Below are 27971 nucleotides of genomic sequence, written 5' to 3' on the forward strand. Positions count from 1 at the left end.
GGGGCTCCCCCGCGCGGCGCCTGACCGGGAGCGGCGCCGGGGCCGCGCTCCCCCCTCCCCGGGCCGTGTGTCCCCGGTGGCGGGCGGGCCCGCCGGACCGTCGCCTCACGCTGCGAGCGCCGCGGTGGGTGAGGGCAAGCCGGGGTGCCCCGAGGGCCCCGCAGGCACTCTGGGCGGGCAGCCCTGCGGGGGAGGCGGCCGCCGGGACGCGGTGCGCGCCATGTGCCGGCGGCGGGGCACCGGGGGGCGGCGGGGCCGGGCGGGGAGAAGGGCGGGAAGCGGCGGGGCGAGCGCGGCCCCCTCAGCGCTTCAGGCCGGGCCTGGCGGTGATGGCGGGCGGCTGACAGCGCCCTTAGGGCGCCCGCCGGGCTCCTGCCGCCTGGTGCCGTTCCCCGGCTGAGGGGAGGCCCGGGTGTCGCCGCCTGTGCGGCCTGGCCCCGCGGCGGGGGGTCCGGCGGGGCCTCCGCTGCCGCCAGCCGTGCTGAGGTGCCAGCGGGCACCCAGCGTGAGACGCCGGTGCCCCTCGCAGGCTGCCCCCTCGGGCTGGTGTGATTTGAAACGCCCGTTTATCAGTCTGGTGTCAAAATGGAAGTTGGCGGGACGCACGGTACCGTGGCCAGTGGAACCGCTTGCTCCGAGGCACCTGATAAATTTAAGGAGCAGACATCGGTTTTGAAATCAGTTTAAGGCATTTGTTTAGAGAGCGGGGCGACTGGCTGCGTTCGCCTACCGTGCCCACTGCCCTGCCACCTCAAAGTCCCCGCCGAGGCCGTGGCGGCCTGGGGGTAGCACTGCTGGGAGCAGGGGTGCAGTGGTCCTGCCCTGCCCTTCAGTGAGCCTCTGCCTGCATTAAAAACTAGTTACCTGTAGAAGAAAAACAGAAACGTTTCTCCCCTTTCTTAAATTACAAAGTGCTGTGTTGTAAGTGGGACAGCACTGTCGCTGTTGGGAGGTTTCTCCTGGCAGGTTGGCTTTTCAGACAGGTACACAGCAGGACTCGGTAGCAGCCAGTGGCCTTGCCAGGTGCTGTGGGCACTGTCTCTGAAAGGTCCGGCATAGCGGTGTGTCTCGCAGTAGCTTCCGCACGCATCGCTACTGCGAGCTGAAGTAGTTTTGTTGGCTCCTAAAGGCGCATGGTTTTCCCAGACGCCGGCCCCGCGGTACTGGCAGCGGCAGAGCCGGATGGCCCAGCAATGGCAAAGCGCTCGTTGCTCTGCCCCCGCACGCGGTTCAGCACCAGAGCACAGGCAGCCCCGTTCCCGCGGCCCGGGACGGCCGTTTGTGCCTGAAGCCGGTACCCATCTGTCCCGGCGGGCGGGCAGCCCGCAGGCACGGGCTCCGCGTAGCCCCGGCCCGGGCAGCGCTCCCGCCGCGCCGCAGCCCTCCGAGCCGCAGGGGGACGCTGTGGCGGCGACGCCGAGGGGGGCGGGCAGCGCGCCTGGCCCTCTTGGTGGCGGTGGGCGGGGCTTGGCGGGCGGGCGGCGAGCGGGCCTCGCTGAGAGCCGCGGCCTCAGCTGGGGGGGTGGCGTCGTCTGAGGTGGGGTGGGCAGAGTTCCCGGGGTCCTGCTGCTGTTCTCCGGCGCCGGTCAGGCGCTGTGGGGCCGCCCCGAGGGCCGGTGCCCCGGGCGGTCTGCCGGGGCCCAGCCGGGCCGGGCCGGGCGGGAGGCGGCGGGGCCCTCCCGCCCTCAGCGGGGCGGCCGGACCCCGCGTTGTGAGGCGGGGGGGCGGCCCTGGCCCCCAGGCCGTAGGGCAGGGCCTCAGAGCACCAGCCTGTGGCCCCGCAGCGTTTGTCTACAAGCACAATGAGTGTTCAGATTGCAGTTCTCTGCTGAAAGGCATTACGTGCAGGGAAACTCAGACTGCAGTACGTTTAGTTTGGCTTGGTTTTTTTTGTTTTTTACACTTTAAACCTTGCTTACAGGAGTGTCCGGTTTGGATCTCGCACTTGTGAGGAGACTTCAGCTCGTAATTCCAGGTGCTTTCCCCGAGTCTTCCTCTCCCTGAGACCTTTGGCAGGTGGGAGGTTCTGTACATACAGAAGATACCGCTGGAATTAATTGCTTGCTTTATTTCCTTGTGCTTATGAAGGGAGAGAAGCTTAGTAGTTAAAAAAGGTGAAAAGGAGTCAGTTTGATTAGGTACCAATTTTGTCAATCTTGATTATTAATTTATTTCTAAATAGGGGAACTTAGGCTAATTTCCTTTTTATGGCATCTTTCTAGCACAGTTTTATTTAGGTAGGCATAGTTACCACCTTAGGATTCAAACAGTTATGACTTTATTACCAATAGGTTATGTTAGCCCGGTATCATCCAGGTCAGCAAGGTCATGTGCAGACAGGTGCTTTTCACATTAAACATCTAGAATTACATTATGCTGTTTGTATGCAGGTCGACTGAGTGGAGTTCCTGTGATTGTTTATCAAGACACAGACTGCGTTTAGCATAGATCCATTTGATGGATTCATCACATATAACAGGAACCAATTTATGCATTGTCCAAAGCTAGTATACAACATTGCAGTGCAGAGAGTCCGTGTGTTCGCTACAGACTTGGAACTATAGCAAAATGGAGAAATCCAGAAGCAGGTAAGCAATAGTAAGATGCTACCTTGTTAAAGACCTCAGCTGCAATTTGTTTTTTTTAAAATTATGGTATCTTGGGCATTCTGTGAGACAGAATAAAGTTTAGTTGTTCTTATGTGAGGGCTTATCAGTCTCTATGGAATATTATTAAGGAAACAACATTACAGAACATTATTTTAGGGAAGTACTCTTAAAAAGAAAACAAAAAATCCCAACAAACACACACACCACCCCTACCCCTAAAACCATCAGGAAATACAACTTTATGGGGTTTTACATTATCATAATGTTACTGAAATCTCGGAATGAAAAACTTACCAACACCAATGTGATGTAGATAAGCAGACACTTCTTTATTGACGGCCGGGTGCGTGAGTGAGTCCTCTCATGGTCAATGCACACCAAGCTTCAAAATCATACACCTCATATATAAGTTATTCATACATATTCATTAAGTATTCATGCATAAACATCGTATTCCCTGAAAATCATTGACATACTCTCACTTTGTATGTTAATTTGCTTATCAGTCCTTCGTGCAAATTCTTCCAAGAATTGTGGGCAGGGGTCTTTGGGAGGAAGGCCGTAGGTCTTCCTCATGGTGTACTTTTCACCTTTTGGCTGGTATGTGATGGTCTTGTAAGTTTGCAGTGTTCTTATCAGTCTGAGCTAATTTATGTCCTTGTCGACCATCTGTTTCTTCGGCTTGTTTCTTTTAGTCGCTCCCTCTAGATAACTTATAAACAGGCCCCTTGTTAGAGAAAGTTAGAGAAAGACTCCTTCTTTCATTAGTTATTTCATTATTTCTTTCAAACTATGGTTACATGACCTAATTACTATACCTACATTCTTTGAGTAAATATATTTACACTTAAGTTATCCCTATTCCATACAATTTCTTTATATCAATTAATAAAGTTCACGATTTCTTGGCAGGTAACTACAAGTTGTTTCATTCGGTTGCACTCAGTTCTTGGCCTTGGTACAGGGCTGTACAGAGGATTTCATAGCAGCTTTTGTTGTGCAACTACTAGTTTCATTAAAATATATTTCTTATTTCTCTATATTTCTATTAAAATGAAAATCAAATAAAGTTAATTAATTCTAACCATTAATAAATCTGTAACAATAACATTCAAGTATAAAAAAGATGTTCTTGAACTTGAGGTATTAGACTGAAATGTAAGATATTTGGATATAGTTGTTGGCCCCACCACAGATTTATTGCATGGTGTTAAGTCTCTTACTCTTCCCATGCCTCTATTTCCTGACTTCACTAAGGGAGAAATGATCCCTCTTTGACTCTTATTTTTCGTGGTTACTTGCCATGAATTTTTGTGGATGTGGGCTGTCATCACTAAATATGTGGAGCACATCCAGTGTTCTGAATTTGGGAATAATCTGTTAAAAATTACTTATGTTGGAAAATCATGAAGTATTCACATGCTTTAGACTTTACTACAAAACTTTTACATGTTCTACCCAAGCTTGATTTTTTTGACTACTTTGCCTTATGTTGTCACTGGATATGGTCAGACCAGGTTTACCGTTGGAGCAGATTAGATGGTTTTAAAAGGAATTGGCCCTAATAGACATGTATGCGAACTCATGCTGAAAGCTATTTTGCATAAATTTAAAAGTGCCTGAAACTCCTTCAAAAGTGCATCCAGTTACCTTAAGTGTACATCTTGATGTGAACAGAATTATTTTGTCTGCTTGATGGGGCCCACCTCTTTCAGAAAAAATTCAAATAATATTTTACAGAACAAGAATTTCTTTCACACACAGAATATAGGTCTTGTTTCATCAGCTTTGTTTTAGCTCCTTGCAACTTAGTGGAACAAGCAAAAAATACAGTATTTCTTCCTAAAAGATTTTTTTTGTGGGTGGGTTTTGGTTTTGTTGGGTTGCCCCCCCCCCCCCCCTTATTGGTGTTAGTTCTGTGAGCAGTTATTTAGCTGTACTCCTGAAACTAATGGTATGGATTGTTCCATTAACTTTGTGGAACCAACATTTTTTTTCTGGCTGCAGCCATGTTTTCCCTAGCTCTGTTCAGGTGATTATTAGGGTGAGACTTCAGACTATCCTCTTCTGTTGCCCATTATGGCGTTCAGGAATGTATTTGTGGTTCTAATGTGCAAATTTTCAGGTTGGTGGCAGTATTTGTTTTGGGAAAGATGCTTTAATACAACTGGTTCAGCTAGTTTTATCTGGTTAGATATTTTTTTTTCATCATTCTTGTTTTCAGAAAACTACTGAGACAAAATACCCAAAATTCATAAGAGCATACTTGTTATTTTTCAGATCGTATCTACATGTGAAAGTAAACTATGATGGAAAAATAATTTTACTTTTTAATGATGAGTATGTAAAATCAGGAAAAGATTTTTAGGTTTTTTTAAAGAAACACATTTAGTTAAAATATGAGTAAAACTAGGAAAGAGTTCTTTGTAAAAGAACTGTGTACGTAAGTGCATTTCATGTTAAAATGGGAAATTCTTGCTTCAGTTCCCTGGTCCTCAAGAGAATTTTTCAACAGTAGACAGAATACTTGATATGTTGGAGAATAAAAGATAGAAACCCACGTTTAAATCCTTTCCATAAAGGCACACTGTATGGACACACACGGGAGGGGACGCACAAATGTGTTTTAGTGCTTTTTCATTTCAGCTTCAGAGGAGAAGGGAATTGCCTGTGACATGATTGCACTGAAATGTGTCTTCATGCTTGTCTTGGGGAAACGATTTTAGAATTCCAGGTAGTGAAAAATGCCTGATAAAGAGTCAATAAACGTGTGTTAACATTTTGTACCTGTTAACTTCTGTATGTGAATGTATACCTTTGTTATAGATGAATTTATTGAAGTAATGCCACTTCTTTGCAGTTCATGTAGTTTTACACAAAACATTTCTTCTTTCCTTTTAAGTTCAAAATCTCTGAAGGTGCATGAAATCCAACAACTACTTAGGCATCCAGTGGAAGCAAGTGGGCAATGTCTTGCTCCCCAGCCTGACAGACATCAATTTCAGGACAGAGGTCATGAGAATCTGGATCAAGTTGCGTACAGCTGGCATCAAAGAAAAAGGTTAAAAGAATTCCAAATCAGGTGATAAGTACCAAACAGTTTTCACTGGATGGAGTAGGGGGATCAGACTGAAAGAAATCTGGTTTTAGTAGTGCAAGTGCAGTCTAAGACAAAGGGTTTTATTCACAGGCATGCCAGACAGTTCTGAAGATGTCTTAGGGTAACTTGAAGACATGCATTGGCACAGTCAGATTTCCTACATCTTTGATTTTCTAATGTAGAATTAAAGAATGGCTATTTCACAGTGTGTTTTGGTGGGGGCTTCCAGGTATAATGATTTAGTCTTGCCCTCCTCTTGTGTTTCTTTACTTCAGTTTGTTGAAGGGAATCTTGAGAAAGATGGGATGATAATTGTTCAGAGATTAAAAGCTTAATATTTGTTGAACAAGGGGAGCTGATCTAGCAACTCAGACTTGCTGGAAGATGGAGGCCCTGTTCAAATGTGTTTTAATTACCTTATGATGTCTTTGGTGCTTAGTGGGGCCTTCTGTGTGGCAATTAACTCTTAAATCCTTTAGAAAAAAAAAAGGGGGGGGGGGGAAGGGTGTTTGTATCACAATCCGAGTTGAACTGGTACTAGGAAAAGCTTGCTGAAAAGCAGAGTTGCTGTGGAGGGAGGTAAGCAGAAGGAAGATCTGCTGGTTTCAGGCAGGGTAAACATTAAATTGGCTCAAGTAGTCTGGAAGCAAGTCTGACTCAGCTGGTTGACTTCAGGGGGAGTGATGTTACTGCTTCGAAATCACAAAAAGGCTCCCCAGTTAATCACCAGCCTGCTCATTACACACATCACAGGGTGTAAGTGGGCTGCCTGGAAGACATTTTAGCTGCCTTGGTTTGCAGTTCAAGTCTTGCAGTGATGCTTGAGCCTCTCTTTATGCTTGCTGAATAGTCCTCTTAAAGGTGCTACTTTCATGGTGTAAATATTTCTTATATGCATTGATCTCTGAAAACCAGATCCGTAGTTTCATTACACTGGCATAGATGTTCCTGTTTTTACTGCTGCCTGGGGATTAACAGAGGAAGAATACAAAGGCAACTAACCTTTCCTTATATTCCAGATATCTAGCAAGGAAATTCTTCTGTCTGTGGGCAAAAAAGACATTTGGACAAATTCTCCCTTCCAGAGCGAGGTAGATAAAATGACAGAAATCAAGGGGGGGGTATTGTGGGTTGTGGGGTTTGGGTTTTTGTTGGTTTTTTGGTTTTTTTTTTTAGTATGATTTAGTGCTGTATCGTTGGGCTAAAAGAGCACTGGTAGCCAAGAAAATGTTTGGATGTCTTTTGAGATTGCTTGAAGGTTTCCTTAGAATACCTTTCTTGCTTCTGCTTTTTGTTTGTTTTTAATAATCGTGGTTAAACTTTCACTAAATTCATGAGCATTGTGGTTGCCTTGAAGTTGAGCTGTATGTGCATATAAATGATGGGGTATGATTGTGATACCTGCTTTAAATTTAACAATTTGTTGAATTTATATATATGTATATCTTGAAAATCAGTTTATTTTACTGTTTGCACTGTGGTTCTTAACATTTATCTATATATGCTTTGTATCTGTCTGACTTTGAAATACCTGTGGCAGGTAATTAGTTTCTGTTGTCAGTGTTCTGTCAGCTACTGAGAAACCAACTTAGATACCCTTTTCTTGTTTTGCTTTAATTTGCATGTTGTTTTTTGTTTGACCACACCCATGGGAACTGAAGCAGTTCCCAGTGGGAAGACCTGCCTTTGTTACAGTCAGAATAAGATCAGGACCGTGGTTATCCAGTTTCATTGTACTGTATCAAATATATTCTGACTGTCTGCCTTAGTTGGTAAATGGAAGTTGTCATGTGAACCTTACTGTTCTTGCTGTCCCATATACTGAATTTGTATTACTTTGGCTGTGTGTAAATTCAGGACAATGATTATTTTATTTTTTTTAGGAGCATGAATGGAAATACATTCAGCAAGGAACATAATAATTGCCTTTTTAGATTTAAGAGTCCCCAGTTCTCTGTAGCTTTTATTTGCAATGTTCTGTTAATGCACCAAATTCAGAAAAAAATGTATAGTTCATTTCTTTTTTCTTTTTCTTTTTTTTTTTTCCTTTTCTGCGTGAGTGCTTGGAATGACTTAGCAACTTGGCTTGGGGTAGGTAGCTATGAATTGCCACTTGTGAGAGGATTCATATGGTTTCACTGAGGGACCTCTAGGGATTCTGGGCCTAATCCTGTTGTTATTAGACGTGACCAATTTCATTAAGCTAGTGGGATAGTTGTGATTAAAGGTTGTGCATCTGGGCTTGTGTGCTTTTTGTTTGTTTTCATGGGTCCTTCTATTTTCCTTCTGTCCTTCACAAACACAAAGAGATGAGAAATTTTTTGAAAGTATTCGTACTCTAGCTGATGTTTCTGGTTCTTAGGCTGCTACCCAGGTCATCTTGAACACATGGAAAAATGTTTGAGAGAATATTTTAAAATGGAAAAGAAAAGTTATTTGCTTGAAATAATAGATTATGACCATCCTTTTTAATTAGGAGATCAAAAGCCCAATTCCCTCATGTAGACCTTCCTATATTTGAAATTTTAGTTCTTCACAATTCAGTTGAAAAGTGGCATCACTTATTACCTGGTCAGGTATGTGATAATTAAATATGAGTGTAAAAGCAGAGACTGTTCTACTGAGGTTAAAGAATTTGAAGGTCATACGTGATTTGTGAATCTATTTTGTGCATGGCTTAGCATCCATTGGATGGAGAAGGTACATGAGCAGATGAACAGCTTTGTTATTAGTGTAGATGATGTACAACTAGCTGAAGGAGTTCTTAAGCCTATTTAAGTGTTCTTTGGGAAGATTTTAAATCTGGCATGACTTCAAATCAGCATGCTGTTTCTAAGAACACAATGGAAATATCAAAGCATTATAAAATCTGAAGTAGCTTTTGTATTTTTTCTATACAGAAAACATTTTCTGTTAAAATAACAAAGAAAAAATTAGCAAGGAAAATACATGTATCATTATCAGCTGTGCTGTTTGAGTAAAACACAGAACTGAGGATGAAAGATGTGAGTTATTCATAGGTTTAAAGTCAGCTGTCACTTTGGGATTTGGCAAGTCCGTTAACAACATCTGTCTTTCCTTCCTTGACATTATGTGAAGTGTTTATAGTCAGTAAGGTGATTGCTTCTTGTCATACTTCACGGAGTCTTGGAATAAAGCATCATAGTTGGTTAGTGGTTTTTAAATGCAATTAGATGCTGTTAGGCTAATCAGACAAGACTGGAAAAGAGGTAGCATAATCTTCATTAAAACTGATTTGTGGTCCACCTGGAAACCTAACCTGTATGAAGTCTCGCATGTCCAAATCTTTTGACTGTTTAGATGCTTGTATGACCAGAAGATTCTTCAAAAAACTTTTGGAGAGTGGAAGGAGTGGTGGACTGTTTGCAGGGAAAGGAAGCTCAGCCTCAGGGCAGACAGCCATTACAGGTTTGTGAAATTACTTCCTATTATTGTGCGTATATAAAAGTATGAGAAATTTTCTTTAGGTTCTGAAGGAGTTCTTAATACCAGTAAGCAAGTAATATCAACAGGACCTCTAGGCCAAGAGCAATGTCTTCATCGCTTATTTTCATATTTTTCTTCCCCCTTTTTTTTAATATTTGCTTGCTGTTGTCTTAGGATGAAGTAAAAAATTTTTTATCCAACATATCTTTAGAGTGGAACTGAACTTGAAAGAATCCTACCTCTAGGCCTTGGTAGCTATTTTACTGAATGGCACCTTTCTTAATTTTTCAGGCATTTACTGTATAATTTGATATTCAAGGCTTGGAGAGCCTATGTGTGCCGGCAACAAGGAAAGAGGAGCAAATACTGTGTTGCAGAGTCTCATGGTAAGTGAAGTAACTACTTTTATTTGGGCTTATATTGAGATGGGAGTTTCCATGGGAAATATTTGCACAGAATCTCTGTCCTTTGTACATATTTGCACGTTGACCTCTCCCCCACCCTACAGAAGTGTCATGCTTTTAGGTACAGATGGTTGTCTGTCTAAAGCTGGCAGGGGTTTTCCGTTTGATGCACTACTGTGTAGCTATATAGTTATTTAGGGATCCCAGTGAATAAGCTTAAGGGCCTCTCCATCTGCTCTGGATTGTGGTGTTTGTTTTTGAATGGGTGGTTTGGTTGGGGGTGGTGGTTTGTTTGATGTGTTGGTTGATCTGTTTCGGTTTTTTTTTACTTTATCACAATATGTGTTCAAATATTTTTTTTTTTTTGATAGAATATGTTATTGGAATTCTTTACCAACTATGGCTGTTAAAATGAGATAATGATTTATTGTGGTATTAACTGCACATATTTTATTTGTATTCACTATTCCTTCCATCTTGTGTCTTGCAACTGAAAAGAAGCCCAAGCTTTCGAAGTGTACTTTGTCTTGTTGTGTATATTGTCTTAATTTTTGTTCTGCAATGGATTTGTCCTCCTGATGAAGTTGCCTGTATTGGTTCCAACTTCCTTTGGTTTCAGGGAGTATGTTTCCCAGAAGGGGAGGATGACCCCTCTTTTAAAGATGATAGCGTGGTTTTGTTCTGTGCTGATTTGCAAAATAAGTTAACTCTCTCTTTTTTTTATATGAACGTAGCCTCAGAATATTACATAGACTGGCACCTTTGGAAACAAATGGATAGGCTGTCTAGGTTTCCTTTCTTACTGAGTGAGGCCAGAATACTTAAGAGAAGCAGCTGTGTGTTACTTAGGCAAAAAAATAGAAAAGTGACCTGTTTTAAGGTGGGTTAATACTTGATTCACCAGTTCACAAGGAAATTTGTGTTTAAAAGAAAAAGGTTTTATTTTAGTGGAAGTGTGGAGCAGCATAAAATTGATGATGTTTTTTCTAATAACTTTGCTTCAATAGTGTCAGTTCTGACAAGCCAGACTGTTGTGAGGAGAAAGTGCAGTGCACTGCATAAAGTGGTAAACTGGAATTTGTGACACCACTTCTGCTTTTAGCTGCATGACCAGCCTGCTAAATAAACTTGACTTGTTTCTGGTTGATTTCTCTGCTTTTAATAGAGAATAACTCTTGAAAAGCTGCTGCTGAACCTCATGAACTTTTGGGGTTTTTAAACGGAATGAAAGAAAATCCTGTAATTCTTACCCAATAAGGTGGTTACGCTGGATATTGTTACAGAGTGATATACCCTGTAAGCACTGAAGACAAAGCAATGCCATTGTCTGATAATTCACGCTGGTCTGAACAAGTGGCATGATGCTGTCAGCGTTTCAGATTCTTGTCAGTGTGACACCCTCAGCCAGGGTGGATGGTCGCGGCTGCAGCTGTGGCGGCTGTTGTTTCAGGGTTTCCCACGAGGTGTCACTGCGGGTTGAGGGGACTGGAGGTGGGGGACAGGTGGTGGTACTGAGTGGTTAAAAAATGCCAGGTTCTTGCGTGAAGTTAAGATGCTGTAATTTTTTTTGTTTTGCACAGCAAAGAAGCAAAAGTTGCTCAGGACCTGGCAACACTGGCTGGTCTATGTTGGTGTTCAAAGGACAAAACATGGGATGCAGTCTGTGGCGCTGGCATTCAGGGAAAGAAGCTGCTTGCGGTAAGAATGGAGTGGAAACAGGCACAGAGGCACTGACCCTAAGCTCATGGTTTTTAGCGGCATTCTGTTATCTTTGTCCCATGTTCTTTTTTTTTTTTTTTTTTTTTTTCCTTTCTGACGTGTGTATGTGTGTCTGAATTCCTCTGGTATGCCCATAGACATGGGCTTAAAAGATTGTTTTTAATACCTTTTTCCAGTGAGAGGAGGGTGTTTTCTTAGGCCATCAGACTACGGAAACTGTGTTTGAACATGTCTGTAACATTGTTTTGGCAGCATATCGTGGGCAGTGTGGAGAAGACGGCACTACCAGAAATGCACTGGGCATAAAATGAATATTTTGGCTCTGCAGCATTGGGCCCAGAGTCTGCAATTTCGAGTAAGTCCCAGGAGCTTCAGCTACTAATATTTCTAATGTTTAAGTTACATGCACATGTGACTAAGGTGGCAGATTAATAAAAAATAGGTCTTACGCTCATTTGCTTCACAAATTGCAGTACTTAGGATGGAAGAATGTATTAGGACATGAGAAAATGGAATGAAGCTACATTAGGGGAAGATCAGGTTGGACATCAGGAAAAGGTTCTTCACTGCTGAGAGGGTGGTTGATCACTGGAACAGGCACCCCATGGAAGTGGTCACGGCACCAAGCCTGTCAGAGTTCAAGGAGTGTCTGCACAACGCTGTTAGTCATATAATTTAGTTTTAAGTAGTCCTGTGACAAGCAGGGAGTCTGATCTCTCAGGGGTGCCTTCCAACTTGACATATTCTGTGATTCTATGGAAAAGGTCAAAACAGTTGTTTTACAGGAAACATTTACAAGAAATCTAGGCAAAGCAAACTGGATCCATGTCTTAACTTTTGCTAGGAAGCAGACTGTCCAAAGGAATTATTACTGTCTTATAGAATGCCTGATGATAGTGAAAGTAACAGAGTGCTCTCTGCCAGAGAAACTCACCATGGGTAAATAAGAGGTAAAAGAAAACAGGTGTGTGAGTTTGCAGCTGTGGTATTTTGAGCAGGGCATGAAGGGTAGTTGTATCCAGCTCTCTAGAATGCTGAACTCCACAGAGGCCCAATCCACTGTCCTGTTAGGAGACAAGATAGCACTGGTCAGCTGTTTGATAGCACTGTGCCTCTTTGTAAGACAACATTTCTTATGTCCTAATGAATTTCTGTGAGTGTGTTTAACTCCATTTTGGGGTAAGAAACTACAATCCAGCATTTCATATTGTTGAGAGGTTGTCAGCTCCTTTGGTAAATTGTTCATCTTAGCTGAAGTGAAAACATTCGGTGGAACTGTAGCTTTTTGTCCATTTTGTTAAAACAGGTGATGGCATTTAATTTAGCTTGTGCTGTAAGATGGCAACACTGCCTGTTTGAGGCCAGTGTTCTACCAACGAGCTAACTCGTGATTTGGGAATTTTTAATCATCTCAAGATGTGATTCTCTTTTGTATGAAGATACTCTGTCTGAAAGAAGGCTTCTTGTTCAAAAAGTATTATTTTGGCCTTGTAATGGAAAAAGTGCGAAAGTACCAAAAAAAAAAAGGAAAAAGGACATTTGATATCAGCATTATTTGTCTTTCACCTTTCCTATGCTGACATTCCTTTGGCATTTGTTTGGTTTCGTCAGTTGGTATTTTTTCCCCCTTGTGAGGAGGAACCTCTTTGCTCATGGCTTTCACTTTCAGATCTCATGTGGAATTTCTTATTGCCTGTGTGTTCTTCCTCTTCTCTTCTTTGTCCTGTTTCCCTAATCTTGTCTGGTTTTTTTCCTCTTTACTGACCTCCCTCATCATTTGTTCTGTCAGGCTTGGTTGCAGTGGCGAGAGCTGTATTTATACAGCCAGCGTGACAAGCAGAAGGAGACTAGGGCAGTAACTCACCGTCAGCACTGTGAACTGAAGAGATGCATGGAAGCATGGCTGGGATACTTAAACTTCCACAGAGCAAAGAAACTTCAGAATGGTGAGTGAAAATGGGAGAACAGGGCTCAACCCCTTAGGGCACAGTGATTTTTTTAAATTTCTATTCTAGGAGATGCTGCAGTGTTTCTACTTGGTCACATATGAAGAGATGCAGCTTGGCCTGTACACTGTTACAAGCCTGGCTAGCTAAGGGAAGATGACCTGCCTTACGTATGATTCAAAAGAAAATATAGTTCCATCGATGAAAACTTGCATGTTGCATATTATATTCTGACTGAGGTATCTGTGAGAAGAATGTATTCAGGACTATTATCAGTCAATCTGTGTGTGGATTTTCTTCATAGTCAGACAAATCACAACTCACCGGATGGTGAAGATTATTACACGAGTTCTTTTGTTTCTTCCCTTGGAGTTACTAGAATGAGTTCAGACATTTGTGTGAATTGCCTGTTGATCAGTGGTAGTGGAAAAGAATCCATCTTGGATATCTGGGAACTGGTAATAGGAATATGCTGAAATGTTAGCAAGCTTGCGTATGTTGAACGAGTGACACAGTGTCTTAACTTCCCTTTAAGTCTGTACAGTATGTTACTGCTTTAAAACTGCCTTTGTGATCAGTAGGAAGAATATAGGCCATAGCTGAGCATTACTGTGAATTCCTACTACCATTTTTCAGTGTTAAAGTTTCTGTCACTTCACATCCAGTGGCTTAAATGTCATGGCCTCATCTGATATAAATGAGCCCAGAACAGAACAAATTGTGAGTAATTTGTGTGTTTGTTTCCTAGCGCTGGCCCAAGAGCATTACCGAAGCAGGATAGTCTGGCAGTATTTCTCTGATTGGCGGCTGTCATGGGAATGCAGGAGAAGACTGCGTGCACACCGAAAGGACATGGAAAAGCTAGCAGCAAGGATTGCCTTACGGAGAGTCTTTGCACACTGGAAGCATTGTATCCAGTCTGTGTTTAGTCCCTGGCAGGGACAGGTTAGAAGTGTTCCTGCAGGGGAAAGACCTGATTAATAAGCAGGAATGTTGTGCAGTGGTGTGGGTGACAACAAACATCTTATCATTAGAAAGGCCTATGTAAGGCCATACTAACAATTAATAAAGCTGTTGCAATTATGGATGCTAGCCTGTTGACAGCTAAGAGCCTGCAGAAGATAATTTAAGGTTGGGAAGGAATTCCTTATTTAGCAGCGTATCAGAAATGTTGTGATAAGCCAGCAAAATCTAAAAACTTAAATGTAATCAAGGCTTGTGCAGGTAACAGTGCTGGAAATTCAAATATTGAAGCAAATTTAGATGGAGATCTAGTGCCCCTCTGTGGGACCAAGTTGTTCATATATCGGGAGGGATGTTTCTGTGCAAAAGATACTTTAACTCATTGATAGATGTTGTGCTGTGTGTGGAAGAGACTCAACGGTGTGAGCTGGCTGAAAAACACTACAAGTGTCATCTGTTGGTAAGAGCACTATTACACATCAGGTGGAAGAGGCTGTGGAGAGCATTCAAATACTTCTGACTGGCAGTGTGCCTCATAGTAACGGTGGGGTGTGGGTATGAAGTGGGGGATGCATCATTTTCTGCTGTGGTGAGTTTGGATTGAGCATCAAGTTTTTAAATTCCACCTGTGCTGGAATCTGCCAGTTGAATCCAAATGGGGGAACTGGTGAACTACCAGATTAATCTCGATGGTATTGGGCTACCGTGTTCCCTGGCCATTTCACCATGAGGTTGCATTTTCCCCTTTCATTTTCCCTGGTATTTTTTTTTTTCCCTCTGTAGTAATGCATATATATTTATTTTCACATGAGTCCAGAGACAGCTTGTTGCATATGTGGGCAATTAAGTTACTCTTTTTCAAAAAAATAAAAACCCAACACCCCACTCCTCAGCCCCCAGAAAACCCAAGACACACACCCCTTCCAAAAGAAAACCCCAAACCCCTCAAAATCAAACAGAAATCCTTGAAGGCTGTCTGAAAGGTGGGCACAAGCAAGGCTCCAGCTTTTTCAGACAGATTATTTTCAAGTGTGGATCAATACCAATTATCAAAAGAATGGCAATAAACCTGTTTGGATCATAGATTGAAAACATCAGTGACTATAAGAGCGCTTTAAGGCAGGATGCTCTCATATGCTATTTACCATTCTTATCCCTGAATCAAGCTATTGTGGGACTGTAGACCTTGCGCAGAGGAGACCTAAAAGGGAAGTGAACCTCTTCTATTTTTGATAAGGAGCAAGTTACAAGCCTTGAACTGGAGGAGAAGATAGATTGGGAATGGACTTGGGTAGTCGTGTTGATAGCTGAATAAGGAGTTAGGTGTCTCGCGATAAAAGCCTGGGAAATTGGAATGAAATTTTATTTTAGCTGGCGAAGTGACAGTTTGTGAGAGGGAATTGGTGCATGGCTTTGACAAGTTCATAAATCTTTGCTGTTGCAAGAGCAGTGTCAAACATAAATTGTCTGTAAGCAGCAGCCAGTTCTAAACTTAGCCGTGTTTGCTGATTTGGATTGCATGAAAGTTGTGTACATTTCTTGTTGTTACAGAAATTTGGATTTAAGGGTCTTTGGCAGAATGTCATGAACACTCGTCTTCAGCAAATGAGAAAAAATCTGTCATACCGTCAGCATCAAGTTACTGTGAGTTTTACCTTTTTTTTTGTTCTTGCATTAGTTTTTCTTGAGCTTTCCTGTTGGCTTCCACTTTACCTACAAAATGCTTTGTTAATTTAGTAGCTTTGTTCCTAAATACTAATAGCCACAGTAAATGTCTTGTGTAAGTTAACGGTCAGTCTTAGATATGTTATTTTAGTTTTCTGTTTTTCTATGTTTATGGTGACTTCTACCAGAAAAACTCATAGCAGGTTATAAAACAGGTTTGGTATATGAAGCAGTGCAGGAGGCAACCATTGCAGCATGCAGTTCCATTCGGATTTTTAATAATTTCTTGCTTTACATTCTTCTCCTGCCTTGATACCTGTATTTTTTCATGTCTTTGTTGTTTTGTTTCAGGTGCTGCAGAAGTTCTGGAATCGTTGGAAGTCTCGTTTGGAAGAGAAGGAGGAAAAAGAGCAGCAAGCCTTAATGTCAGTGGCTCATGCTCGTTATAGGTACGCACGGAAATATCAATATAAATGTATACAAATGTGGGATTTGTGGCCTTTTGGTTCTCTCTTAAAATCTGGTAGTACCTTTGGGGGTTTATTGTGCTGATGCTAATTGCAAATTGTTCATTACTCAAATAAAATATAAAAGCATCTGCTTCTCTGTGAAATGGGAGAGGGAAATCGGTTAAGCCTACCTGAGGCTTGCTTACATACTGGTAAGAGCAGTAGGTTGCAGCACGAGCACGGACAAGAACAAAAGAACCTGAACTCAAAATGGTGATACTGGTTACGTTTCACAACCTCAGTTGCACCAAAAGAAATCCTTTACAACTGCTGGGAGTTAACTCGAAGTTTGCAGTATGGAATTACTGGGAATCTCTCTTCTTCAGAGGTGCTTGGGTTTTCTGTTAAATGGATGCTGTGGGTTCTCATCATCTCTTAAAATTCAACCAGTACCCTTTGTCTCAGAGTAATGATGTATCTTACTAACTACTTTTACTGGCATATTATGGAGGCACAGATATGCGCAGGAGTTACAAGAGTGTGTACTTGTTCGTTGTGGAAATTGGGGGTGGACGGGTGGAAATACTGATTGAGAGAGGAGATAAAAAAGGGTATTTGTCTTTTTTGAGATGCCTTAAAGACCTTGCCTGGGCTTGTATTCTTATTCAGGGATGGAGTGCTGACTGTCCAGGTAGAGTTGTGATTTATGATGCTATTAAAACCTATTTCCCATTTCCTGTATTAGAATACTAACAAAAAAATTTGCTTTCCTTGGGAAATGATATGTTTGGAAATAGGCTTTTAAAATGAGTCCCTTCCTAGGAGACTTTTTCCTTTGTAAGCTGAGAGAAAAAAGTGGTTCCTAACGTTGAATCTTCTTTCCTGGTAGACTTGGGACCTTGCATCTTTTGTTGGCAGAGAATGGTCATACCCTGTGTTGTAGATGCATACCTTTCTGTCATCTGGCTTTGCAGTTGAAAGCAAGCTGCAGAAAATCTGTTTTGCCTTGGATATTGGCTTGCTTTTGGGAGATTCACAAACAGGGTTGGAGGGCAGGCTGAGTAATGAGACACCTGCATTTCTGCAAGCAATTAAGAGTTTTTCCAACTGGTGTGAGAGTGCAGCTGTGGTGCATTAGCTTACCCTCTGGAGACAAGGAGAGAGAAATGGCTCAGTGACTCAGGAGGTGTAGTGAAGATGAGTTGCAGCATGCAAGTGCTGCAATGTGACGTATGCCTGTCTCACCAGGGAAGGGGTGAACAGATGGTTTGAAGGCTCTTGTTGGTTCTGTAGCCATACCTTGATTTCGTGGGTCAGGAATGTTTTTTCTGTGAAATCTTTTCTCTTTAGAAAGGGTATAAACGAAATCCTATTTCCTGAACACAAAAGAACAAATTATAAGAAGTGTGTTCCTGGTTCAGAGGTCTGGGGCTGCTTGCCAACCAGAGCTAAGTAAAACTTTCATGGCAGCTTGCCAGAACTCAGCTTTCCTGTTGGTCTCTGATGCGTGTAGGTGCTGTCTCACAAGTCAGTGCCCCAGTTGCTGGAAGAGCCATCAGCTGAGATTTGTCAGTGTCTACAGATCAAAGACACTCTTGCTGGCAACTACCAGTACCCTCCAGGAAGACTTAGTTAACTCATGTTTTTTACCAACCTATAAACTTGTAATGAGCTGTAACAGCTACCTACTGAAAATTACCTGGTAAGAATCCCAAATATTTTTTAGGCCTTTCTAGACTCGAGAAGAGCTGAGGCTTGCTGACAGTGTAATTAGTGTGCCCACGTGACTTGAGTTCTGGAAATAACTGATGTAGTCTGAACTGCGTGCTGTTTCTGCTAGGCTGTAGCTCTGATTTCTGGACTAGAATGCTTCTACTGCATGCTCGTTCTGTGAGAGAGTTGTATGGTGCTCAATCACAAATATAAATAACACATTTGGGATACTGTTTGAGCATTCTTGTGCATCCCTGGGGAGGAGGAGGCAAACTAGAAAGTATTATCTTCATCTAGAGAGAAATAAGCTTTGATAATGAGGGCAGCCTGACCTTGTTCATAAACGAAGCTCTGGTAGAATCTCCAGTGTTGAGATCACACCACGCTGCTCTTTGTTATTTGTTGTTAGAACTTTTTTTCAGGTCCTGTCATGATGTTTGCTTTGTTTTTAAGAACAAAAGTAGAGTAGGGTTTTCAAAATATTTCCAAGGGAGGAGGGAGTGGACTGTTTACAGTGGAGAAGAAATAAAGGGTTATTATGTACTTTTTTCTTTGTGTGTGTTTATAAATAAAATTAATTGGTCAGAAGTCAGACGAATCTTTCAAATTATCTGAATAAAAGCAGGGAGTTCTGGTAACTTTAGAAAGTTCATTAATCTGGTCTCATATACTCTGGGTAAGATTTCAGGGGACAAATTGTTTGGTTTTTTAACCTAGAGAATAGTGGGGACATATAGCTGCCTCATTGCTAAACAAGGCTTGCATGATATGAAAAGTGAAGTAACTGAGTTGTAGATGGATTGGTCTTTTGTCATTCATAAAACCAATCTCTGTTCTGAGGGGATTCTTTCCTGTGCTGACATTCTTCCTTGTTGCTTGCAGGAGGGTGTTGATGAGACAGGTATTTGACATGTGGTTGCTGAACACCTGCAAGCAGCAAGAATACCGAATGGGAGAGAAGAGGGTAAATGTAACTCTTTTACCTGGCCTTGCTTAGGAAATGGAGGGGATAATTTCTTAGTCACTGCCTGTGAACATGAGCTAGCATGAGATGGACTTTGGTATTGTGAATTCCCTTGTCCCTGGTGGGGGATCAAGTCAGGGGAAACAGATAACAGCTGATATTTACTCACCTTTTTGAAGTTAGGCTGTTTATTAATAAATAAAACTGAGCTGTTACCAGAGGATAACTATTCACACAGTTCATTCACTTATTCCCTCACTCACAAATGCGCGCGCTCTCTCTCATGCTCTCTGTTTCATGGTTACCTGGTTGAGACAATAACAGTAATAAAGAGGCAACCTGAACCTATTTAAGAAGCGCAGGGTTGTACTGACAAACTAATTGATTCTGGGTTGGTGTCTATAAAGTCCCTTTAGAGATCATTTCCTAAGATGTATATATAATCCTGTAGTCTTTATATATAAGCATCTACTGCTGCTTTTTGTGTGGTCTGAGTGACAGAACTCATAGTTGATGGTAGCGTGTGTGGATGGCCTTGTGCAGATATGGTTGACTCGTGGTGTTCTGAGATTATCAGTCCTTGTGAGTTCAACAGGACTGGTTTCTGGAGCTTATCGGTTCTTGGGAGTCTTTCACATGCTGCTTATCAATTTGTATTTTTACCCTCTTTGGCCTGCTGTTTTCTGGTAGCAGTTTCTCCATCCACATGTGAATAGGTATCTGTAAAGCACATTGACATAAACTTGCAGCAAAAGTGTTTTGACATGTCCGTTGCTACTCAACGTGGGAAGAGGAAAACAAACACTGGACAGTTTTGTGCATGTCAGCTTTAAGGAATTGTCTTCTGTTGTTTTTAACTGGCCTCTGTCATGAATTCATTGCCACCTTCTTTCATTATAGGCTGTGCTTCATTTTGAAAGGCAGCTATTGCGTTGCTTCTGGTGCTTCTGGCGTAGAAGAACCACTGCACGTTTGGAGGAGCAAGAGGGCTTGGTTTGTGCAAGAGATCACTACAGTAGCTTGCTGCTGCTAAAGGCTTTCTGTCTGTGGAAGCAAAATACTCAGGAGAGAAAAACAGAGTAAGAAGTTTTTTTAGAAGGGAGAATTATTTGGATTGGCCCTGTGGTGACCTACTTTTGTCAAAGCAGGATTTAATTCACAGTGATTCTGACTCCCTAATTGTGCTTTGGAATCTACTAGGTTGTCTTTCGGTAAATGACTTACTGGAAGTAGCAAGTGTGAAGTCAGGTCTGTGCTAGAGGGGTTCAGTAATGTGGATTCATTATAGAAGAGATAATTAAATTATTTTTCTTATAGGAGGCTCAAGGAGGTGCAAGCCTTAAGATTTCACGATTCAAAATGTCTGCAGCAGACTTGGAACAAATGGAGGGAGGTGAGATTTAACAGATGGGAAAGAGCTTGAATCCTTTTTGTTATGTTCAGATTGCTTGTGCCCATATGGCTAGAAATTAAATTGTTTATTTTAAACACTAATCATTCCTAAGCTCTCTTCCAGGTGGATAAAATCAGTTCAGTGTGGGTGGAACAGGCATTGTGTAGGGAGGAGAGGGAGTTCTTGGACTTGATTTCAGTTGTCTAGGTATAGTAGGAATGGGACTACAGTTGAGGAGGTTTACCTGAGAATGTAACCAGAGTTAGTGTGATTCAGTTGTCCCTCAGCAGTCCTGTGTATGACCTTCTCAAAACTTCACTGAAGTTAGGAGTTTGCAGCAAGGCCATGGTGCAGGGCCTGTAGTCACGTACAGGTCATAGCAGGCGCTATCAGATGGCACTTCACTTTTATGCTGAGCCTTTTCCTTACCATGATGTGAGGTACCAAATGTGCCCTGCAGCGTGTCTTGAGAATCTGTGAAAAATTTTAGAGTTGATGCTAGTATGTTGGTCCAGAGCTGTTAACTTGAGTGAATTGCATGAGTCCTCAAGAGGATTCTTAGAAAGGGCAGGGGAAAAAGCTTCAACAAGGCCTTTTGCAGGAATAGCAGGGCGCAGCACCAGTTTGAGTGAAAACTTATTACAGGAAGGTAAAGGGCTGAAGTTTTCCCAGAGACTGGGAACAGTCCTTTTTCCTCTGCTCTCTGCTGTTGCTTGTTTTCCCTCCATCACGTGTACATATCTAACCCCCCTCCCACCCTGCCCACCCTTTATAGTACATGGGACATCAGCGTGAGAAATGGAGGAAGCTGGTGCAAGCAGACACGCACTATCAGCACACATTACTGGGCAAGACCTTGAGAGCCTGGAAGGTAGGAGGGAATGTCCTTTTCTTCGAGGGACTTGTCTGTGTGTGCTTAAGTGTTTGAGTGAGAACTGAAGGGCTGCCGTGCTGTTGCACTCTGGGCACTTACACACCAAGGTAGAATGGAGGCTATTGTAGATATGGTTGTGTAAGCTTTAGCATTGCTTTTTAGAGCAGAAGAACCAATGTAATCTTGTGGCGTTGGTGAAGGGTGTATATAATAGCTAGCATGATCTAGTGTGTAATGACTGTTCATCTCAGAAAAGCAGCATTCAATTTTAGTGGCTGTAACCTCATTTTTTTTTTTATCCTCTTCTACTTTACTGCTGCTACTACTCTCCTACGCTGCTGCTAAGAGTTTCCAAATGTCCTCTCTCCTCCAAGATGCTGGCAGTTGAGGGAAATTTTACTTCTCGCTGCTTTTCTTGCAGAGTTACCAACATAATGTACAGTGCATTCTATACCAGGTAGCTGAAAAGGAGAAACAGCACACCAGACTACTGCTGCGGTAAGCCTACGTTTCGTTGTGCAGCACGAGAGAGAAGTGACTGCATTGCAGTCCAGCACTCTCTTTCACTGCCATCTTTGTAAATTTTTGAGTGTTTAGTGCTGGGAATTGACTGTGCCATGCATTGCTGTTTCTGTGCAGGTCATCTAGCTAAGAAGTCAGCCTTTCTAGATTGCCATCTGTTTTGCTTTAACTTTTTTTTTAATCTCTGTGTAGTCCCATGACAGAATAAGCAGACAGCAAACTGTACCATTCCACGCAGTGCATGGATTCTGACTGCTGTGATATTAAAATTAAAACAGCCTGGAAGATACAGAGGCTGTCTTGCATTACAATGAGGAGAGCGATTAAAGATAATATCACTTTGTATTGATTGTAGTTGCTTTTAACTACCTCATTTGTTCTAATGCTGTACAACTGGAGGCACTTGCAGAGCCTGACTGACTCAGCTTAGGAAGCTGGATTCGAGGGTGTGTTCTGGTTTGTACTGCCTTCTCTTCAGCAGAGACCTGAAGGGGCAGAAGTTGATTTGCAAGATTGACTTTATAAAGGCAGCTGGTTTTGGTTCTCCTGTGAGTGGGAAGGTACCAAATGACTGTGTAAGAATCATTCTTCGTGGCTTCTGTTTGTTTTTTAATTTTTTATATATTTTGCCTTCAGACAGCTTCTGTGTACATGGAGAGAAAATGCTCTTGCTCTCATATGTGAAGCTAAGGCAACTACTCTGGCAGATGAGCACTACAGGAGAGCAATCCTGTCCAAGGTAGGCTCTGTGTAGCAGATCCCAAGGTCTAAGTACAAATGCTGGTTCAGGCAAGGGTTAGGTAATGCAATTAGAAGGACCGAAAGCTTAATCTAAGAGCCACTATTAAGAAAGGTCTCAAAAGTTGGACTGCCATTTTACTCCTCCTACAGGTGTCTCTGAAACTTGTCTCTGAGTTCGTTTGTGGTTTTTTTCTTTTCCTTTCTTTCTCCCCATTTCCTAGAAGGAAGGGAAAACCAGTAGTATGATACAGCATTGTAGTATTACCTGGAGGGGAGCAGGCAGATGGATGGAAAAGAAGAATGCTTTGAAGAATGCCAGGGCGACCTTTTGAAATACTGATTTATTTCATTTGTAGGAAATGTGCACTGTCTTGCTGAGCCTTATGTGCAAAATGAGATGGAAATGGCTACGGTGCCAGCAACGTGCAGTGTGTTGCTTCCCCTACCAAAGAACATTGCAGTGTCAGTCTTCTGTCTCTTGTTTGCGTTGTATCTTTAGGTGTTGCTACAGTGGAGATATGCTGCCTTGCTACAAGCGTGTTGCCGTAAGCAGAAGGCGATAGCTGTGATGGAGGCTAGAAAACATTTGGATATAGGTGAGCGGTTGAAGATACTAAACTCTCAAAAGACTTAGTTATCTGTGCACAACCCTTAGAAAGACGTGGCTTAGTAGGGCAGTCTTTTGTGTCATCTGCACATCTGACTGGATGGTTTATTAAGCCTACAAAGGACGTCCCCCTAGAACGGGGAATGAGTTGGGTACTCAGTGATCTGTTGAAGGCTGCTTGTTTGACTTTAGCTGCTCTGTTGGTTCCTTTTCTGTGTAAGAGACTGTAACGCTCCCTTTCTGAAAGAAATTATCCATTACTAATTGTGAGAAGCTCAGCCGTCTCTATTTCGAGGGCAGTGCAAGTAATCATCAGTTACTGCTTCAGCCTTTCTCTAGTAATTAATACAGAAAGGCCCTCAAACACTAGAAGCATTTTCATGGTACCTGCCACGTTCTTGACATGAGAACTGTGAAGCACAGAGGGCAAATGATTCCCTGAAGATTAAAGAGTGTCAGTGGCTGCAGGGAAGACTTGCAAGTCACTGCTTACTGTCCATTACCTGCAGTGTTTCACAATCCTTCCTAGTGCTGAGTACTCTCAGTGCTGAGTATTGACAACTGAAACAGTCTGAAAGGGCAGCTGATCACTTGATACTCTCTGAGATTAAGTCTCCTTCTGCAACAGTAGTTAATTTATCTTCTAACAGTGCGTTTACAGACCCTGTTTCTTCACTGGAAGGAATTAACTAGGGAGTCTCTGATGCTGAGGGCACAGCAGCACAGGGCAGTACAGCACCACAAGCAGCACCTGCTCCGCAAGTACCTGGCGGAATGGAAGAAATATCAGCAGCAGTGTCTTGAGAAAATGGTGAGAAGGATCAGCAGCCTCCCAGCTAGTGACCCAGGCTGGGAAGTTACAAGTTCCAGTGTGGAGGAGCAGGTCATGTCGCCTGGTGAAGGGAATGGTAGTCGTGGCTGAGGAGGAGCATGACAGCCTTGTGCGCTGGGGAGGAAGGAACATGCCTGTGTCTTGCCTGAAGAAGATTTGGTACAACTAACTGACTTAATGAGACAGGACAAGCTGGGCTTGCTATGTGTGGGATCACTTACTGATAATGAGATCCTTGGTGGGCTTGTAGATAATTGCAAATGGCGTTACACTTTAGGGCACTTAAGATACTGAGGATGGCCTCAGTAGAGAAAAGGGAGGGTGGCAAAGGCTGTTTGGAACCTGTTCTTCTGTAGTAGCATTTGGCTTAGAGAAGTGGGATTTGTCTGCAAGTAGCTCGCTGTTTTATTCCCTTACAGCTACTACAGAGACAGGGAGATCAGCTAATGACTCGCAGACTTTGCTCTGCTTCCTTTTCTTGCTGGAAGACACAGGTAATGAATTGTTCCCTGGGTAGGTGTCCTTATCCCTTCTTCTTCATATTCCATTTACACATGAGGACCAAAAAGATGTATTTAAACGTTTTCTGGATTTTTGGTTCCACTAGCACAAGAGACACCTTGCCATATATATACTGGGTGAACTGAGCAGATTGTTCTGCTGTGGCTCCACCAGCAGTTCCTGTCTGGTTGATGCTCTGGCTAGTGTTTCTGGTACGGGATATGTAAACTCCTGACCTAGCTGCTGTGCAATTTTTTTCCCCTGATAGCTGTTGCAGCAGCGATGGGAAGAGCAGAAGACAGTGCAAGCATTGTGGCACTGGTCCCTTTCATTGCAGAGAAAGGTAAGGATCTGTGGGAGCTGGGGGCAGGCAAGTACATTTGCACATGTGCAGATCTTGACTGCTGATTTGACTGCAGTCGGCAAGAGTGCACATTGAATATCTGTTTCCTTTCATCTTTGGGGTGCTATGTGTTATTTTAGGACGCTGGAAAATTGTCCCTAAATCCTCTTATCCGATTAAAAAATTTGCGCTTGTTTTTCCCCATCCAGCCTCAGCTGACTTAAATCCCTGTCCTTTTGTCCTTGCGATAGTGCCCTCCTGTTGCTGTAGCTCTGCCTGTTACTGTCCAGTGGAAGGGAAGGTATTCCTGTCTGCAGGGGGAGTCCCTGGCCCGGAACCTGTCTGTAACACTCACAGCTATCTGTTGTTCGTGTTGTAGGTGTTTGGTGCTTGGCTCAGATTTGCTAAGGAGCAACAGCAGAAGGAAGATCGCACTGAGAAACCCACAGGAGCTCACCACACTGCGCTTCTGAGAGAAGGTGTAACCCGGGTCTTGAGATATACCACTAGCGTGAAACAGTTGCAGGCACAACTCCAAGGCCAGCACCAGCTGAAGGTGACGGAGACAAGTGATTGCTCAGATATATCTAGGACTGGTCTGCTCTGATCTACTCTGTGTGTGTGTGTATGTATGTATCTGGGAGGCTGACATCTTGGTTCTTGTTTGGATCTGACATACGCTTTTGCCTGTCCTTTCATTCAGCAGAGACTAGAGCACTTCAGGCTTGTGTTGCTAATTGTGAACCTTTCTTAATTAAGCTGTTTCAAAACTGGCCAGTTCCTACCATAGGCAATGTTGCTGGATGGAACCTTTGTGTATGGCTAAGGTCTGGTCTCTAAATTCTGTGCTAGAATGAAGCCTCAGAGGCTGCATCTAATCCTGTCTTAGCTTTAGCACCACTTAAACCTTCAAATGTGGGTTGTGTCACTTCTGCCTCTGAGTATCAGCCCAGCCCTGTGTGTGGAAAGGAAGATAGGGATGCCTGTATTGATTGCTCTCTTCCTGCTCCTGGGCAGCTTTCCCAGCTCTTTTCCAGGTTTTCAAGACACTAGTTGTTCTGTTTGCTAATGTGCAGCCCACCTCATTGCAGAAGTACCCAGTTAATTCTCCTTGCCCAAACGTTACTGCAGTGAACCTGCTTAGAGAGCTGGTATGGGTGTGAGGTCATCGGAAATCTCAGTTCCTTTCTGCGGTGTTCTCCCTGGGTGGCATGGTGTTACTTCCTATTCTCAGCCATCAAATGCTCTACTGTTGTTCGTGTTGGCAGGCAGCCTACAACCTTCACCAGTCAGTGTGTCGTTGTGCCATGCTGTGGAAACAGAAGGCTCTCTCCAAGAAGTTAAATAAGCCTTGTTCTTTTCTGCCATCTCTGAAGAAGCGAGGGGTGTTTAAAACACCTGATGTTAGCCCTGGGGCAAGAGGGCATTCAGCAGAGGAAGAGCCGTGGACTTCAAAATGTAGTCATCTACCGTTTCACCCTGCTGGTGGGGACTCTGTTCTTAGTGATCTGTGAGTTTGAAGTTCTAGTCCCTCCAGCATTTCTCTAGTGCATATATGTAGTTTTGCATGTATGTTGTCTGTCTGTCTTGCTCGGTATATATGTAGTCTATCTGTCTCTCATTTTTGTATTTCCAAGTTTTTGCACTGGCTGTTAGTCCCATGCAGTTTCCCTAACTCTTTCTCTGACCCTGCATCACACGGCTGGCATTGCAGAGTTAGACATGAGCTGCTGCATAATGTATACACCAGCCCACAAATAATGAAAGAATTTGTGACTTTACACTTACGTATCAGCAACAGGTAGAATCAGCTAAGCTATATACTATGCACTATGTGCTTCTCAGTATACAGCTATGAATTCATGGAGTGCTGGTCATTTGTTGTAGGACCAGTTACACAGAGAAACATCTGAAAGATGTGGGTGATGAGACTTTTACCGTCATAAGAGCTTGTTTTGCCTGAGTGACCTAGAGCTGTCACTGAAGCTCTTCTGTTTATTTTTTTTTTTTCACTGAAGTAATGTATAGGCTCTTTTGAAATTATAAATGCCAAGATCCTGGCTGTGCAGGAACTGAACTTTCTTCTTGCCCCTTTCTTCCTCCTGGGGAAGCTATTCCTTAAAAAATTCATACTGCTCGTGGAGCAATTGCAAGGAAGAATCTTCCATGAAGCTTCTCAGTCCAGGAGAGGAGCCTTACAGGGAAATAAGGTGACAGCTTCACATTTCTTTACGCTGCTGCCAAAAGTAGCTCTGCCTTGTTTGGTTCCATCCACTGCTCCTTGTCATTCATATGGTGAACCACATAGCAGCATTAATACAGGTTGAAATTCAGGCTTTAAAAATTATTATTGCGTAGAAGGGGATTGTTGCAGAGCCGGGATGAACGATGGAATAGGACTGTTTCTTTAGGTGCAGTGCCAACTTACGCCAATTGAAAATAATCCTGAATCTGGGACATTATTGGTTCTGTTTGTTCTTTCCAGAAATGCTATTCGACGAGCAAGGTTAGCACCACAGAGGCCTGACTTCCTTCTGGAATCTCTAGAAAGCAAAGAACTGCTGGCACATCCTCTAATGAGGTAGAAAATCTGGGTTTAAAAGTAAAGAAAAAGAGGGTGACTTACAGTGGGCCTTACGCTATGCTTATCCCCTCAAATCCCCTTACCTCTGTAATACAGAACATTCAGTAATTACGGGCTTGTGCGTTGTTTCATTAGTGAGAGATTTTAATGGAAAAATAAGGCACATCACTTACATCCAAAATTAATGGGCGTAGTAAGTAAAGTTTCCTTTTCTGTCAATCTTGCCACATAAACTGGAAAGTTAGAGTTGTGCAGGATGCTTTTTGGCTCATAGATCGTATTTGCTGCGTAACAGGTTTGGGTCTGCATTTAACTGATCTGCTGGGGAATCATTAATGATTCCAGTAATGCAGAGCCAGAACTGAGTATTTCTCTCTGTCTTGGCCGAATTTTGCTGCTCTGAAAGGAGATGCTTTTTTTGTTGTACTTTCCCCAAAAGGTCTGTGCTGCTGAAATCGTTCAGCTAAGCAGTGCTTTCATGGTCTTGAGTGCTCTGCACTTGTTTTAGTTATGGTGTCACTTAGCGCTGAAAGTGAGGGAACTGAAACTGCTCTTCATAGAGAAGCTGAAATTGCTTTTAAGCAGATGTTTAGAG

The 27971-nt window shown here is 42.9% G+C and overlaps 1 protein-coding gene across 9 annotated transcripts in view; it reads left to right on the forward strand.

The window, feature by feature from the left end:
• Window positions 1–22: 22 nt before the first annotated feature.
• Window positions 23–27971, forward strand: part of SFI1 (SFI1 centrin binding protein) — a 31968-nt gene continuing 4019 nt past the window's right edge. The window contains exons 1-27 of one of the 9 annotated variants that reach the window (XM_037407202.1): window positions 23–124; window positions 1922–2016; window positions 2391–2588; window positions 5512–5691; window positions 6729–6800; window positions 9031–9138; window positions 9448–9542; window positions 11141–11258; window positions 11532–11634; window positions 13069–13225; window positions 13974–14135; window positions 14578–14648; window positions 15740–15832; window positions 16205–16302; window positions 18898–18979; window positions 19880–20058; window positions 20297–20372; window positions 21148–21243; window positions 21668–21744; window positions 22405–22507; window positions 23009–23105; window positions 23767–23927; window positions 24368–24442; window positions 24718–24792; window positions 25172–25348; window positions 26061–26302; window positions 27278–27373. In XM_037407202.1, coding sequence (XP_037263099.1) covers window positions 2569–2588; window positions 5512–5691; window positions 6729–6800; window positions 9031–9138; window positions 9448–9542; window positions 11141–11258; window positions 11532–11634; window positions 13069–13225; window positions 13974–14135; window positions 14578–14648; window positions 15740–15832; window positions 16205–16302; window positions 18898–18979; window positions 19880–20058; window positions 20297–20372; window positions 21148–21243; window positions 21668–21744; window positions 22405–22507; window positions 23009–23105; window positions 23767–23927; window positions 24368–24442; window positions 24718–24792; window positions 25172–25348; window positions 26061–26302; window positions 27278–27373 — 2813 coding nt within the window. In that variant the 5' untranslated portion in view covers window positions 23–124; window positions 1922–2016; window positions 2391–2568. Of the gene's footprint in view, window positions 125–1643; window positions 2017–2390; window positions 2589–5511; window positions 5692–6728; window positions 6801–9030; window positions 9139–9447; window positions 9543–11140; window positions 11259–11531; window positions 11635–13068; window positions 13226–13973; window positions 14136–14577; window positions 14649–15739; window positions 15833–16204; window positions 16303–18897; window positions 18980–19879; window positions 20059–20296; window positions 20373–21147; window positions 21244–21667; window positions 21745–22404; window positions 22508–23008; window positions 23106–23766; window positions 23928–24367; window positions 24443–24717; window positions 24793–25171; window positions 25349–26060; window positions 26303–27277; window positions 27374–27971 lie in introns of those variants that run through there. The other 8 variants (XM_037407032.1, XM_037407520.1, XR_005107362.1 and 5 more) reach the window with 8 other exon arrangements.

The sequence above is a fragment of the Falco rusticolus genome, chromosome 1 (genome assembly GCF_015220075.1).
Source record: "Falco rusticolus isolate bFalRus1 chromosome 1, bFalRus1.pri, whole genome shotgun sequence".
NCBI classification, from domain to species: Eukaryota; Metazoa; Chordata; class Aves; order Falconiformes; family Falconidae; genus Falco; species Falco rusticolus.